General features: G+C 47.5%; 1 protein-coding gene and 1 long non-coding RNA gene across 3 annotated transcripts in view; one reads left to right on the top strand and one right to left on the bottom strand.

Moving 5' to 3' along the window:
• The window catches only part of LOC129392172 (uncharacterized), a 9807-nt gene extending 6690 nt beyond the window's left edge, over nt 1-3117 (top strand). The window contains exons 2-4 of the long non-coding RNA XR_008617560.1: nt 596-767; nt 1755-1975; nt 2955-3117. This is a non-coding gene — a long non-coding RNA (uncharacterized lncRNA). The remainder of the gene's footprint in view (nt 1-595; nt 768-1754; nt 1976-2954) is intronic.
• The window catches only part of PLXNC1 (plexin C1), a 146457-nt gene that overhangs the window by 10647 nt on the left and 119470 nt on the right, over nt 1-16340 (bottom strand). For both annotated transcript variants that reach the window (XM_028490449.1, XM_024127221.3), the window contains exons 22-26: nt 16064-16241; nt 13777-13880; nt 3128-3182; nt 687-718; nt 482-589 (exon numbers count right to left, since the gene is read on the bottom strand). In XM_028490449.1, the coding sequence (XP_028346250.1) occupies nt 482-589; nt 687-718; nt 3128-3182; nt 13777-13880; nt 16064-16241 (477 nt within the window). The remainder of the gene's footprint in view (nt 1-481; nt 590-686; nt 719-3127; nt 3183-13776; nt 13881-16063; nt 16242-16340) is intronic.

Below are 16340 nucleotides of genomic sequence, written 5' to 3'. Positions count from 1 at the left end.
GAACCCGCGTCCCCTGCATCGGCAGGCGGACTCTCAACCACTGCGCCACCAGGGAAGCCCATCTGACACTTTTATAAGTGAACAGAATTCTTAATTTTAAAATGACCTCCCCCTTCTTCATTTTATTTGCAATTCAAAGAGGGAGTTTTATTGCTCACCTATAATAACAAGTAAACAAAAAGGAATAATTATGCTGTCCACCTAAAAATATAACAATAGTGCAACGGTGGGTAAAGGGACTGGGAACAATATTAAATCCCTCACGGAAGATGTTATGGTGGAAATTTGTAAAGTGCTTTATCTTTGCAGTTTGTAAAAACAGAAGAAGGGGGTAGGAAGTGTTTACAATTTAAACTTTCATTTTGCTTTGCTAGAAGGCACAAGGGACTTGTAGCATTTTCACACTTAAGTGGAAGTTAAGTCAAACACATCATACACCCCCAAGGTAGCTGTAAAAGCGCTCCCAGAACAGTAAGTTTACCTTGGTCGACAGCAGCTTTGTCAGATACATTTCTTTTACTTTGAACTTGTGCTTCCCTCGATGTCTCTTTCCCTGCACATCTTGGAATGCTTCCGAATCTGGTAAAATCTAAAGGGAAGACAGTAGAAGAAGCGTTACCCGAGGAGACCGTTTGTGCTGCAGAAGGCAGCCGATTCAGCAGGAGCACAAGAAAGCCTGAACTCACCAAATGGCAGTGGTCTTCCGAGTATTCCACATCTGAACGCCACAGAAAGAGGGAGAGAGACAGTCCATTAAAACAGCCACGGTAACTGGCCTTCTCATAAGATGCCCCATTTGTGCTATAAACAGATGAGGTTACTTGAGCCCTCCTACTTGAGCTCTTCATAGCTACACTCCCCCCCCCACCCCCCGCTGTGTCTTAAGACCTTAAGAACAGTACGAAGACAGGATGGGCCTGGGACTGGAGTGGGAAGCAGGTTCCCTGTCCCTGGCACAGAGGCTGACTGATCACTTGAGGGTGGGGTAGGAGAGGTTCAGGTCAGCTAGAGCTGGGGCACCTACTGTGTGCCGGGGGCTACTAGGCAAACAGCAGTGAATAAGACAGACCTAGCTCTCACCTAATGGAACTCACATCCTAGCCAATGAGAGAGACTTACTAATTACACAATTAATATCCTTGTGATAAGGACTGTGGAGAAGAATTATATGCTAGGAAAGTAACAAGAGACGAACGCAGCCTGGGAGGTTCTCTGAGGAAGGGATGTAGGGGACTGAACCTAAATGAATGGATAATGAGCCAGGCCAGTGGGGGAGGGGAATGGGTACAAAGGCCCTGCGGTGGGAGGGAAGGCGACCCCTTCTAGGATCTGAGAGAAGGGCAGCAAGGCGGAGGTCTTAGAGCAGGTGGGAGAGCAGCACAGAGTGAGGACAGTCTGGGAAGAAACGAGGTTGTGAAGGGAGTGGCAAATGCAGGGAAGGGAAGGATTTAGGCACTTGGTTTTTTGTTTTGAAGATGAGAGAGACTAGAATACCATGAAATGCTTGTGGAAAAATACAGTAGCGGGGGAGGGAAAGCAAGTGCAGATGAGAGGAGAGATCACTGGTGGCGTAGGAATGCTCAGAAGGTCAGAAAGGATGGTGGGATCCAAAGCCCAGGTGAGAGACTGGCCTTGCTGTGAGGAAGGGCAGCCCTGGAATGTCAGGGGAGCGAGGAGGAGGGAATGGCAGACGCAGGGAGAGAGGGTTAGTGCACGTTGTTGAGGGAATTCTGATTTCTGTTTTCTCTGTGAAGCACTGGGTGAAGTCATCTGCTGAGAGTCAGGGGAGCAGTGGGGGTCAGAGCTTCGAGGAGAGAAGGTGGGATTATGGAGAGCACAGTCGTCGGTTGCCTCGAGAAGCAAAAGCACGGGGGGAAGAGGCTACGTGGAGGGTCCTGGTCAAGGCGGGAATTTACTGTGACTCCAGCTGTGCTGTCCTTTCCCCTGTGGCTGCCCAGCTGTAGGGTCAGGAAAGGTGAGAAGTTGGGTTCATCCAGGGCTGGGCTGGGACTGTCATAGAGTGGGTGATGAAAGGACAGAGGGGCAAGGGTCTGGAGGGTGACCCAGTGTCCACTGGATTGGACAGGGAGGAAGCAGAGGTGGTGTTGACTGCCTCAAAGTCCCATGAAGTGACCCAAACGCAAGATCTCCAAATAACAAGCTCTCAAAAAACCAGTCATTAAAGCCTAAAATACACAGCTCTTGCACTTATTACAGCACAAGGACACCAATCCCCCTGGACCAGAAGGATAGCCGCCCTCTGCAAGGTGGTTTCTCACTATAGCCTGACGTAATGATGGATGGGGGAATGTGGGGTGGGCAGGGTTCCCCAAGGGGTGTCCTACAACCTACCAAGTTATCCTATTTAATTGGGAGCCCTGCATTCTTCATTTGCACTCACCAGGTGTTGGGACCTACCAGGCTGCTCCTAGCACTGAATCCAGGAATCAGAAAGCCCCACCTCCAGCTGTGTGTGTGAACAGGTCCTGTTGGTGAGGCCCAGAACCTTTCCGGGGGCTGAGGACTGACTGTCTTGGCGTGGATATAATTTCTCTGGAGACAAACGTGGAACCTGGACCTAGGGATTTTCTCAAGGCACTGTCACAGTGTTTTCCTGCCCCCAGGCTGGCGGGGAGGTAGAAGAGAGTATTTAGAGACTGGCCTAGTAACTTTTCCACAAAGCTCCCTCTGTAGTTGGTCTGTCACTAGGAGATTTGGGCTAAGTGAATTATCTTGTTTGTTCAGAGCTTCCAGGGCTGTGTGATAATCTGCAGGCTTCCCTCAGTTTGCCAGGGGGATCCCCTCGGTTAGCCCCCATCCTACTGAGGAGTTGGAAAAGAGTTACAACGGCTCAGATTCTGCCCTGAGCTTAGGGTGGTTAATGACAGCAACTTCCTCAGTGTTGGGCAGCCGGGGCAACCACTGTTGACACTTTCCTGTCCCCCTCTTTGCAGAGTTCACATTCTTAGGACCAGAAACAGATCGAAACAGCTTTCCTCCACTCTCTCAGAGAACTACCTGGCAACAACTCAATCTCATCTTTGTGACAGTACATCCAAGAGAGGCAAAAAGTGATACTTTATAAAGTGGGGTGAGAACAAAAGGTTAACAGTATTATGTCTGTTACCTGAAGTAAAATTTGCTATCTTCTTAAAGACTTTTACAGTGGATCCATTTGATATCTGAAAGCAAAGATAAAAAATAGATGAGTTTTCAAAATTTAATGTATTTCTCAGCTTTACCCAGGAATTAGATGGCTGGGTGGCTCTTGTATTCTCTCACTTATTCAATCAAATATTTATTAAGAATTCCTGTTTTGGGCACTGGAGGCTGGGGCTATAATGATGAGCAAGACACTGCCTCTGCCCTCAAAGAGTCTGCGGTCCTGTGAAGGTGGCAGACCAAGGCCATGAGATGCAGGGAGGCAAGTGCTCAAAGGATGCTGTGGGGCCAATAGGAGGTGGGCCAGCCCTGGACCAGGGGAGGACCCAGCTGTGCTGGGAGGCACCTCAGCTTCTAGGGGGCAGGAGATGTTTGGGCCGTTTTCATTTTGGGGGTTACTACTATATTAAGAAATGCTGAAACAAGTTTTCAAAAACTAACCTATAAACTGGTGACAGAGCAGTTTCACATCTAGGTATACACCCGTACATATCCTGAGATAAACTCTGTAAACGCCCCGTACTGGAAATAACCATCAACAGTAGAATGAATAAATAATATGGGGTATATTCATAAAACAGGCTATGATAAGACAATGAAAGTGAGCAAATTACTGCTACATGCCACATGCATGAACCTCACAGAGATAATGGTGAGCCAGAGAAGCCTGACAAAATGGAATGCATACCGTGCGATTCCATTCACGTTTAGCTAAAACAGTCAAAACTATGATTTAACTGTTTGGAGAAGAGAAGGGGGGTGGCGATTAGGAACGTCCAGGAGGGAGCTTCTGTGGTGCCCACAGTGCTCTATTTCTTGATCTGAGTGGAAGTTATAAGATAGGCTCACTATATGATAATTCATCCAGTAGTACACTTACAATTTGTTTTCTTTTCTGCAGGTATTAATTTTTTAAAAGAAGCTTGTAAAAAATCATAAAATTGCATATACTTTTAAATAAAAACTTTACAATTGAAACATGACTTACAGGAAAGTGCTAATATTAAGTGTACAGCTCAAGAATGTTCACTTAAGTACATACTGTGTAACCACCACCCACATCAAGACATTTGCTGCCTCAGTGTTAATTGGAAATGTTTATGTTATATTAAAGCCCATAATAAATATTCCATTGATGGATATAATATATTATGGGGTGGGTACCCCATCCTCTAAACATAAACTTTAAGGTTTCAGAAATCCTGGTTTTAATTAAAGTGATAGTCATTATGTAGTTCAGATGCTAATATTCTAAAGAGTAATATATATTTACATTAAAGCTAAAGTTGTTAAGCAAAACAATGCCTAATTTGTTGGCTTGTAACTGTTCCGGGGTCTAGGGCTTGTTGATGTTCAATTCCTATTTTAAAAATTTAACTTCTCACTTATTCTAAAAGCCTTGTCAAACAAACTGATGTTATGTTGGTTTTTACTAAAGCTACTGGGATATCTGCCTCTTTGGAAAATGTGTTGCTTTTCCCCCTGTTTAATAAAGCAAGTTATATATTTGGAAAAAAAGAAAGATATAAAATTATATTTCAAGGTCCCAAGAAGTACCCCTATTCTGCTTCTCAATCAATAACCACCCCATCTTCATCCAGGGGTAATCACTTTTCTGACTTCCATTGCCATTGATTAGTTTTATCTGTTCTTGAACTTTATGTAAATGGAATCATTCAGCATAGGGTCCATATAAGGTCTACAATGTTTATCTTTGTTGTTGCAGCTACCCGTAGTTCATCCTTTTTAAATTACTATTATTCTATTGAAGGAAAACACTACAAAAAATTGCCATACAATAAAAGGAAAGAAGTATTGACACATGCTACAACATGAATGGACCTCAAAAACATTGCTAAGTGAAAGAAACCAGTCGCAAAAGATCCAATATTGTACAATCCCATTTATATAATTTGTCCAGAATAGGCAAATTTATACAAACAGAAGGTAGATTACTAGTTGCCTAAAACAGGAGTTGGAAGAATGAGGAATGACTCTTAATGAGTTCAAGGTTTCTATTTGAGGTGATGAAAATGTTCTAAAATTAGACTGTGGTGATGATTGCACAACTCCGCAAATGTTCCAAGAACCATTGAATTATACACTTTGAAAAGGTGACCTTTATGGTATATAAATGATATCTCAACACAGCTGTTAAAAAATTGCCACAGATTTCAAATGTACACATTTGACAAATAAATGCTTTTACCACACTGACACACAATTTCAACACCAATGTATAGCCTCTTTTGGAGATAAGGTCAAGAGTTCTCATCTGAGGCTTTTTGGGACTGTGAAAGCCGGGGCCCAATGGCCTCTGGTGCACCCCCTTCCCCACACCCAACCAGGGGAAGAAGGCCTCTTCAGGCCAAGGGGGACTAGATGCTGAGAGACAAGAGAGCAGGCCTTGCTTCCTGGGAGGAGTAAACTGTTTTGAGGGGGCTGGTCCACAAAAATGTAAGACAAATGGGCCATAAGAAAAGGCAGGTCAGGTTTACACAAATCTTCACCTTCATTCTGGGATGCGGCTGAAAGATTAACCCTGTCATTTCTGAACATCAGCTAAGTGATTTTTCCCTGCACTTGAAAGCGCGAAGGCTGCTCTGAATTCTAATATTAATTTGGACCTGGCCTCCCTCCGTTTGGAAAAAAGTAGAAACTTAGAATTTCTTTTCTGGCCTGCAGCACATTGGTTATCAGAATGTACAAACCTCAGCAAACGCCAAAGGATTAAAGCCTAATCTCTTGCAGGTTGTTCCCACAGAGGAAGGAACACGCGCGAGAGCCAGCCCTAGAGGGGGCCCCTGAGCACAGGGTCCAGCCAGCCGTGTCCAGCCAGCCACTAAGTGTAGGCCAGAGGCCTCCAACTCCTGGTGTTCGGGACATCTTGTAGGGAGGGGGCTCTGGGCAGGGGCTGGCAGGGGCCCTCTGGCCTCTGCAAAGTGTCTCGAGCACGGATTCTAAACTCTTACTGAGCTCCTGGACTCTGCCATTATTACCAAACATCCTCTCCTCTCCCCTTGAGCCATTCACTGAGCGACCATGTTGGCTGATTTTTCAGTTCTCCTCCATATTTGCTGCAATTAAAGTAAACGCTCTGTGCAGGCACCCCCTTAGCAATACTCAGACGCCGAGTTTATGAGAATGTTTGAACATAGTTACAGAATTCCTCCCCATGAAGAGCTGGATATGCTCTGTTTCTAAGCCAATAAATACCTTTTTAAAAAAGGAAGCTGGTGATTCATTCTGGGTAATTGTCAAAGAATGAATCCCAAATGGATCCTGATGCGTGTTGAGCCAGTACTCTGCTACTGTCAGATGCTTTGTTTCTCCCAAAGCAAGCACCCTTGCTCTATAGTCCCAAACACCAAGGATGGGCCTTCCAATGAGGAGCACAGCCAAAAGTTCAAACGTCTTTTCAAGAGCTGGCAACGACTCGCTGCGGGCACAGTGCTCAGGCGTTAAGACAGCGCAGACGCAGCTTGTACCAGGGAAATTTTACTCTGAAATTATCTCCTGAGAGCAAGTGTAAAAGCATTTTATTAGCGGACGAGTTGCGTGTGTGTTTGAGCATGTATGTGTGCAAGTGCATTTCTAACTTTCACAGCTGCTCTAGGGCTGGAACATTTTTCCCCCACGTGACACTTTAACGTTGTAAAGACAGAAAACTAGTTTATTTACAGATGTTTGTGGGGGGGAAGGTTTCCACCTTCTGTTTTGCACAAAAGTCAGCTGCTGCTCAGTTAAGGACAGAAATGCCTTTTTTGAAAAGTGCCACAGGAATCCAAAGCGTTAAAACTATGACGCTGTTTGTTCCATTTGAGGAGCTCCCAATGCTTTCCTAAGAGTGGATCATTAATCCTCCCGTACTCCTGTGAGGCAGGGAGCGTCCTCTTGGCCCCTGCTTTAAGAATGAAAACCAAACTAAATCAACGAAAGATTAATGTCACTAGATGGATCTGTGGCAGGAATGTTTCTCCAGCCCAGAGCAGAACCGGTACACAAGGCAATCTCAAGTTAAATTCCTTCCAGTCTCATGGTGCTCCAAGATTCAAAACGACAACGAGGCCATACCCCTCCAATGATGGCTGGCCCATGTTGGAAAGAGGCGGAGAGGACTGTAGACGTTTCCACCATCAGAATTAGGAGTTGTGACCACAAAGGGAGAGATGGACCCATATCATCAATTTAAAGTTGCTCCTGAAATAAACAGAAGCTATGGGCTTCCCTGGGGGCACAGTGGTTAAGAATCCGCCTGCCAGTGCGGGGGACACGGGTTCGAGCCCTGGTCCGGGAAGATCCCACATGTCGCGGAGCAACTAAGCCCGTGCGCCACAACTACTGCGCCTGCGCTCTAGAGCCCGCGAGCCACAACAACTGAGCCTGCGTGCCACAACTACTGAAGCCCGCGCACCTGGAGCCTGTGCTCCGCAACAAGAGAAGCCACCGTAGTGAGAAGCCTGCACACTGCAACGAAGAGTAGCCCCCGCTCACCGCAACTAGAGAAAGCCCGCGTGCGGCAACAAAGTCCCAACACAGCCAAAAATAAAAGTAAATAAATGTATTAAAAACAAACAAACAGGGCTTCCCTGGTGGCGCAGTGGTTGCGCGTCCGCCTGCCGATGCAGGGGAACCGGGTTCGCGCCCCGGTCTGGGAGGAGCCTGTGCTCGGAACGGGAGGGGGCCACAACAATGAGAGGCCCGCGTTCCGCAGAAAAAAAAAAAAAACAAACAAACAAACAGAAGCTACATATCCTCCAAACCATTTGCAAGTAAAGGTGGGATTTCTTTGTGGTAAAATACCCTCTTTATGCCACAAGTTGAAGATGATGCCATAAAAACAGATTTTCTAGAAATATAAGGTTGAACTTATACTTAACCTGATGAAACTGCCATGTTTGTAAGTAAAAAATGGTCAGATATTGGCAATTTCAAATGATTGAGCCCAAGAGGAAAGCTGGAACTTTAGCCTAAGAATTTTATGGAAAATTATGAATAGGGTCTGAAATACCATGATACTTTTTCCTTAAGTCTAAAAACACAATAGTCGATACAAAGCACCATGTGGAAACCCTTACTGGTACCTCTCATTCCTAAAATGGTATTTTGTGAAAACAGAATCCTATTCAACTAGCGTCGTCCCAGCAACCACACATCAATACTGCTCTCCCGCCTTCCCCTTAGCTCTTCTCACCGACACCCCAAGGCTGGAGGCAGATGAAAAAGGAATCTATTTTTTTCCTCAGGGCCAGAGGGATAACCTTGCTCATTCCTTCAGGAAAGGAGGCTCGGTGCTCATCGGACTGTCTGGAAGGGGCCCATCAGAACATTCTCAACAGACACATCGAATCACCCAGGATGTTCCTGACACCCAGGACAGAGCTCTGAAGGATTCTTGAAACTAGTGAAAATGACAATACAACTCCTGCTTCTCTCTTGTGTGCCTGGAATTAGCCTTGGGCCAGAAGCAAACACCCTTTGAGGACTGCTGGAACCCTGAGCTAGTCTCAGGGAGAGAGCTTGGCCTCCACCAGTGTGCGGGCGACTGGGAACCTCAGCTCCCCAGGCTTTTTTTGGGCTGGAGCTGTCAGCTCTTGTATGCCTGAAAGAGGCCTCCCTTCTGAAAGAAGGTAACTACTGTCGCCTTCAAGGAATATTGGCCTTAAAGGATGTCAGAGTAGGATTAGAAGGAAGCATTTTGATAAACTCACGGACGTGAGATTCATCATAAGATTTGAAGAGAGGTTGCCCTTTTAATTTTGACATCAGAGAAGGTAACTACCAGAATTTCTCATAAGCTCTCCAGCCAGGCTGCTTCAGAGGCTAGGAGCACAAGCTGCAAACCTGGCTCTGAGCAAGGTTATCGCTCTGGCCCTGAGCAGAGCCATGGTCTCTGTGCAATTCCTTTTTCATCTGCTTCCAGCCTCGGGCCGTCACTGAGGAGAGCATGGGAGCATGGCCAAGTTTCTTAGCCTCCCTGCGCCTCAGGATGGGAATAATGACAGTGTCTACCTCACTGGGCTATACAGAGGACTAAAGGACTTACTCTTTGTAAAAGCTCCTAGAACAGTGCCTAGTATACAGGAAGCACTCCATGTGTCTAGTAAGTAAGAATCTGAAGTCGTTCACGCTGTAAGAGACCTTTAGAGACAGTCCAAGCCCCTTAGAGTCACAGATGAGACACCTGACCTGAAGGACCACTGACTTTACCCAAGCAGACCCTTTGGAACATTCCTATGAGCTTTAAATGTCATGTGAATGACAACTGGCGTTAGCAGTGACCACTTGGGCACCGGCGTGCTCCCGTTAGGAGGAACATTCTTCAATGACACGGTGGTTAAACGTATTTTCTGCCCTCAGAACCTCACAGCTCAGAACGAGAGGTGTGGTCTGTAGAGAACATTTCCTGCCGGACACAACACCTGTCCTGCACACTTGATGCTACCCCGCAGCTGCGTGTGGGTGCAATAACATGGTCCAGCAAGAGGGCACACGGCGGGGCAGGTGCAGAAAGCCCGGCCTGGGAGAAGCCACCCTGCTTCAGTCACATCGGGCAAGTATCCCCACACCCTCTATACATTCACACAGACACACACGACTGACCTCGTCAGCTCCAGAGCACAGCACAGTCCCCTTCACAGGGAACACACACACAGAGGGGGCCAGTTAAGGAAGCACTAGGGCGGAGTTTTTTATAGTGGAGAAAACGCCTCTGGCTTCACGTGTTTGTAAAGGCATCGGCTTTACCCCTGGTCCGCACAGGACAGAACGAGACTGGAGCAGAAATTTGTCCTCTTCCGTGCTCATCTGATGGAGAATGAGGGTAATAAAAGCACCTTCATCACAGGTTGTGTCAACGTGAATCACGCTTATGCACACGACAAGTGCTGGGTACCAGCTGCCACTGTCATCATTGTGGAGAGCGACTGTGCCGACGCCCAGGGTTGGCCAGGATGCCATCCTGCTGGTGACAGGGCACTGCTGGCAATTTGGGACTCTTGAAGGCAATCTGGTCTATGAGATGCTATGTTTTTGCTGTGCCTTCAGATCCCCTCTAGAAACCTGTTCTTCAAATATACAGACAGTAAATCATTCAGAGGAGACCAGCTACACTCTATTTGCCCTAAGGACAGAACAAGGCAAGAAGAGAGAGGCTCACACTCCAGCAGAGGGGACTTTGTTTAGATAGTAGGAGGAACTGGCCGTCACTGAAGATTAACTTTAAAACCTAACTAATTTGGGCTAATTGGAGGGAGGTGAGACTTAATCACTTAAAACTCTGAGTTAGACCCTATTTTTAACTGAAATATAGTTTTTCACTTTCAAGCACCTACAGTGACTCAAACTAGAGCGCTTTAGTAAATGAATAAGAGTGATAATTACCATCCTGTCTCTTTGGAGGGAAATGTAAGTGTTTGAGGAGAAAATTTTTCTTTAATGAAAAAAGGGCAAAAGCGAGCTTCAGCTCAGCCCTGTCAAATTACTCCAAATTTTGATTGTGCAGGGGTGCTGCTAAATGGAGAATAGATTTAGGCGGCTGAGGGTGGTGCTGGATGCTTTTGTTCAAGCAGTCTTTGAAAACCTGGGCATTTGAGATGCTCCAGGCACAGAGAGCACGGGGCCGATGACCTCCCCAGTTTCCTTCAAGCTCTCTGCGCTTATTTGCCTTATGGCTTAGCTTTTTAAACATAAGGAGAATCCTTTAAGCCCTTGTGTCCTAGTCTTGTCATTTATTACCACCATGTGGCAATGCTAGGGTATGAGGCCAATAAATCATTTGGCCGGGAAGTGACTACGGGCCGGATTAATTTCATTATCATCCCTAAGCAGATAGATGTCTAGTGCAGCCGATGTCTCCAGTGAAGACTGATGTTCTGTCTCTCCTGAGTCTTCCCCTTGCCTTGCAGACGGCGCTGGTGGTTCTTCGTTTTCCCTGCTGGAGTGTCTTGGCCTGCCTTTTCCTATTAATGCCAGTGAGTGGCCACACCCCCTTCCTTTGGGGCCCACCCCATGCCACACAGTTGCCAGGGGACGCTGAGAAGCCTGACCAGGGTGGTCCAGCCCTCCCTGCACAGCTGAGCAAGGCCAGCACATTAGTCAAGATGCGAAAGGAGGGCCTTTGTGGCTGTGTTTCTGCCAGGCTTGCCAAGACAAGCTCGCTACCCAGATACAGGGAGAGGAGGAGACTGCGGCCCGGCTGCAACTCTGAACTTCAGACTGATGCCATAATAAGCCCCCTCTCCTAGGCACTTCCACCTCTGACTCCTTCCATCCATTATATTTCCTCTGGGCACTGCTTCTCCAAATGTGGCCCGCCGACAGGAATACATATACTTTCAGAAAGTTCCCTGGGGATTTTTATAAACTCCAGAGGCTAAGCTTGACAGCTCTTGGCAAGATGATCCCAAGGCTGGAAAGTCTACGCTGCAGAAGGGTGAGCACAGGAGCAAGTTGTTAATCTGCCACGTTCTCTGCTTGGTGCCCTCCAGCAAAGGCTGCAGGGGCAGCACCCACCCACGGGTCACCCAAAGCAACCGGCTCTGAGACCCATTCAGCCAAACAGCCCAAGGCTGTGGTGCCCTCTGTTCCTGGCTGCTGTCCCGGAAAATCTGCTCAAGGAAAAGTCTCAGCTTCTTTCTGGGTGAGGGGAAAGCCTGGCAGGCCCCAAACACCTTCTTGGTGCAGACACATCTCCCTGGGACTTACAGCCATGCACCCACCCACGGGTCACCCAAAGCAACGATTTCCAAACCGGCTCTGAGACCCATTCAGCCAAACAGCCCAAGGCTGTGGTGCCCTCTGTTCCTGGCTGCTGTCCCGGAAAATCTGCTCAAGGAAAAGTCTCAGCTTCTTTCTGGGTGAGGGGAAAGCCTGGCAGGCCCCAAACACCTTCTTGGTGCAGACACATCTCCCTGGGACTTACAGCCATGAAAGGCGGGGCGCCTACTCTCCAAGGGGCCTGGGAAGCCGCTCCCATGTCTCCTCCGTCTCCGCAAGAGCATCTGTGCATCTGCCCAGCCAGCCCCGTGCCTTCTTGACCCCTCCCCTGCCCGCAGTCTCTCTGCCAGCCACACAGCTCACGTTGTCCACCTTCTGCCCATCTGCTGGGCTCCATCTCCAGGGCTACTGCATCATTCCTGGTCAACATTGTTTCTCACCTGAAGTTCTTCTAACGCGTCTCCCTATTTCCAGGTTTGCACCTCTTATATCCATGTTCCACGCACAGCCACAGTCATTTTCTGAGACGCAAATCTCCCCTGTTTAAGATTTTCCAATGGCTTTCCACTGTGCTAGGGATAAAATCCAGACTCCTGAAGAAGCTGCTGGGCCTGCAAGGTCCCCTTCTCCCCTCCCTCCCCACTTCTCTGGCCTTCTTCCATGAGAAACCACGGCATGTACTGGTTAAGCCGTGGACCCTAGAGCCCAACAATCTGGGTCCCAATCTTGCCTCTGCCACGGACTAGCTATTAGTAAACCTCCCCGAGCCTCAGTGTACCCATCTATAAAGCGGGTTAGTAATAGTCCCTGTCTCGTAGGACCGCTATGGATAGAATGAGCTGAAATAAAGGGAAAGGCAGAGGCCAGCACCTGACACAGCGTAGGGGGTCCGTAAACATTGGCTGTTATTGGCTCTCACTGCCACCCCTGTCCCTCTCAAGTTCTAGCCAGTCTGAAAGTCTTTCTGCAGAAGAAGAAGCATGCGCTTCCTTCCCTGCTGGGTACGCTGGCCTGGTTAAGTTCTCCTCACTCTTCAGGTCTCAGCCGAGTCACTGCTTCCTGCAGGGAGCCTTCTGGGATGCTCCGAGTCACAGCACTATCACACCGTGTTGCAGTAATAGTGCTAGTATTAGTAGTAGTAAGGTGTTGCCTTACTCCTCGTCTCCTCTTCCCTTTCCACCCCTTCTCCAGGGCCATAGGCTCCGTGAGGTCAGAGACTTGGTCTTTGTTCCTCTTGCGGTGCAGTCCCAGCTCTTAGTGCAGAGTAGATAGTCAACAAAGATTTGATAATGTTGCTGAATGACTCCCAGTCTTCCGGAGTGTTCAGAAACCTCCCCTGCGTCCCCCTTCTCTGGTTCTGGGCAGGCTTCTCTGGCACTCAGCTCTCTGACAGCTCACGTACTCCCCCCTCACCCACCTCAACACTCACCTAGCATGCGGGTCAGAGGCCAAGGAGGCATCCCTGAATGTTTCAAACAAACAGGAAATGGAGATCTTCTTCAGAAACAAAGGACCCTACACAAAGGTCACCAGGTCAATTATGAACAGCAGTGCAACTTAGAACCTTTAGAGGCTCTGTTCAGTGTCAAGCTGAACAGTACCTCTTCCACTGAACAGGCCAGAGAATCTGGTAAGGGTGAAGTTTCCGACCTAAACCACAGGATGGAGAGTGACTGGGTTACATGAAAATCGCAGCTCTGGGAGAGGGGGTACCGGGAAATGAGCAGACCACGAGCAACTAAGGAAAACTTCTAACCCAGAAATAAGCAACCTGCAAATGATTCCAGAAAATGGGTGAGAGTCTTGTAATAAGAATTTATGTGGTCCTAGAGATGATCTAATCCAGTTAGGGTTGGGGGTGAGGAAGGAGCTGGTGGGTGCTAAATCTTTTCCTACCTCGTAGTGGCCAATGGTATTTAGCTTGGTTATTCCATCTTCAAGAATCACAGAGGAGCTGTCAATATCCAGAAGTTCTTTGTGTCGTGTGCCCACCTGAAGCTCTGGAAAAAAAAAAAAAAAAGAGCATGTTGTTCTCTTTTAAAATGACAATGAGGAATGTAAAAATGTCACTTTTGCAATTATTATTTATATTGCTAACTAGCTAAAACAAATAAAGTGGTTCTGAAGATATATCAGCCAGACTGGTAGCCTGACTTCTGTTTTGTTTTGTGTTTAGGGCTCTGACATGTAAGACCACTTTTCCCTGAAGCTTTTACTCTGAGGCTAAGCCTGGAAATAAAGCCAAAGGAAGACAAAATAAGGCATCCTCAGAGAGACTAAGCTCTTCAGAAAATTCCAAAAGCAAACTTGTACGCCCACACCTGTGTGTTCACAAGCAGGTGCTCTGGGAAATATCTGCTGTCGGTCCCCGTGTGCGGTGTGCTGGTGGGCTCGTATGCCAATGCCATGGGCTTCAACTCCTTTACAGAGGTTGCCAACTTGTGCCCTAGGGTCAGAATGTGGCCCATGGATGTGGGTTTTTTTCTTTTTGTGAACCCGCCTAATGTTTCATTGATTATTATTCTAATGTCAATTCAGCACCAACATTTAAAGATTGGAAGATTGCACATAAAAATCAGGACCTGTGATTTCTCTTGTAAAAAACTGGATCCTCTGGTAACACTGACCACACCGGCCCCCATGGCAATCATGGGCTGAAGCGAAGTAGCACTGCCCCCTTACGTGTCAGGTGTCTTTCCCCAATTAGGCCGGGTCCCACCATTTCCCATTATCCCAGGTGGGCTGACACCCCTTATTTATAACACTTCCTGCCCCTCTGGGCACTGGAGTTTGTGAGCCTCTGCTAGAAGAGGTCTCAGCACAGCTGCTTCTCGTATGGAATTTTAACACAATTTATGGCTGGTTACTAAGGCTTTGCCTTAGTTTTCTGGGGCTAGCCGCGGAGGTAGTTTGGAAGAACAGCAGACATGCAGAAGCCATTTGCCATCAGACTGTAACGGGAAGCTTCTACTGGGCTTGTCCTGCTCCCTGCCTCCGCTACCAGGCAGCGGCAGGACTGAGGCCACCGGGCCATTTCCCCATAGTCCTCGGCTCCAAGTGGCCACCTCCTTTGTGGTCAGAGCCATACGTCGAGACGCAGGCTCAGGGCAAGGAAGTTGATGGCCCTGGGTCACGTCATGGTTTCCTGGCCGGGGCTGCCCTTTGACCCCGCGTCTACCCAGATGAGCTCAGATGGTCCTGAAGCGCCCAATAATCCAGCCAACAGAAGGAAGCAGAAGAGAGGTGGATGAGAGGTGCTTTAGTGGCCCTGCTTTCCTTGAAGCCAGGTCTTGGGGTTGCTACACATTTGCATGGTATCACTCAGATGTGCCAGACCCCGCCCCCAGGCTTCTCGCAAGAGCCTTTCAGCCGAAAGTCTGACTTAGAGGGCCCAGTGGGATGATTTTAATTGCCTGCTTAGTCGAGGCTACAACTGTACATGGAGGAGAGATGAACCTTGTTCTGCTGTCTGTCACTGTTGCGATTTTTCTCTTTTTTCTTGTCCCATTATCTGCTATAAAATCCCACGACAGTCTCCTGGGAGGGCTGCGTGGAGCTCAACTTTAAAATGTTGATGAACGTTTGAGTGAAGTGGAGCCCTGTTAGCTCGCTCACGCATATGCTCGCCTTTGCAGTATACCAATAGAGCCCGAAAATGAATTCAGAGCAGATGCTGTTTCATGTTGGGGGAGGATGGAGACTATACTTAATGCAGGATGTGATTAGCAGAGAGGAAGATGACCTTTCTAGCCTGCTGGAGTTCACACCCAGAGTCTGAGCCACCCGCTAATGACACACTCAGTATCACAACAAACAAATCAAATGCCAATGTGAAATACAACACATACAGAGGGTCTGAGGTTGACACCTTTTTGTACTTCTTGATGCAAGGTGAATTCATCTGGCCTCAGGGTTAGCAACCTCATGAATCTGATTTACAAACATAATACTGAAGAAAAAACAAAAAACAGCATCTTTGAAGGATCCTGCCTCCTAGGAGAAAGAGTCATGATACCTGTGGGAGAACAATGCAGTCTCCTGGCCTCTAGACATGCCCTTTGGGAACAACCCAGGCTAGTAAGCTTCACCAAACAGAGCTTACATGCCGGGGGCCAGGAGGGAGGGAAGGTGGAAGGGATACTCATCAGGGGACTGGGACAAAATAGCTCCCGTATCGCCTTACCAAGACCAATTTCATTCAGCTGAAGTCCATAAGGAGAGCCGTTTTTGCTTAGGAATGCTTGGAAAATCTTTTCTTTGGCTTGACCTATGGTATCACAGTCAAGAACATTGACTGAAATATTCCGACAGACATCCGCACTCTCATTTTCTGGGATTTTTTCAAAGGTGACGGTTAATGCCTGCAAGAATACAAACAGGTTTCCAAGTCTATTAGATAATTGCAATCTGAAAGGCATTCATAAAAGACACAAACCTTGGCGAGTCCTACTAATACCTCT

Source organism: Physeter macrocephalus, chromosome 6, assembly GCF_002837175.3.
Source record: "Physeter macrocephalus isolate SW-GA chromosome 6, ASM283717v5, whole genome shotgun sequence".
NCBI lineage: Eukaryota > Metazoa > Chordata > Mammalia > Artiodactyla > Physeteridae > Physeter > Physeter macrocephalus.
This window is presented reverse-complemented; position numbering and strand designations above follow the sequence as displayed.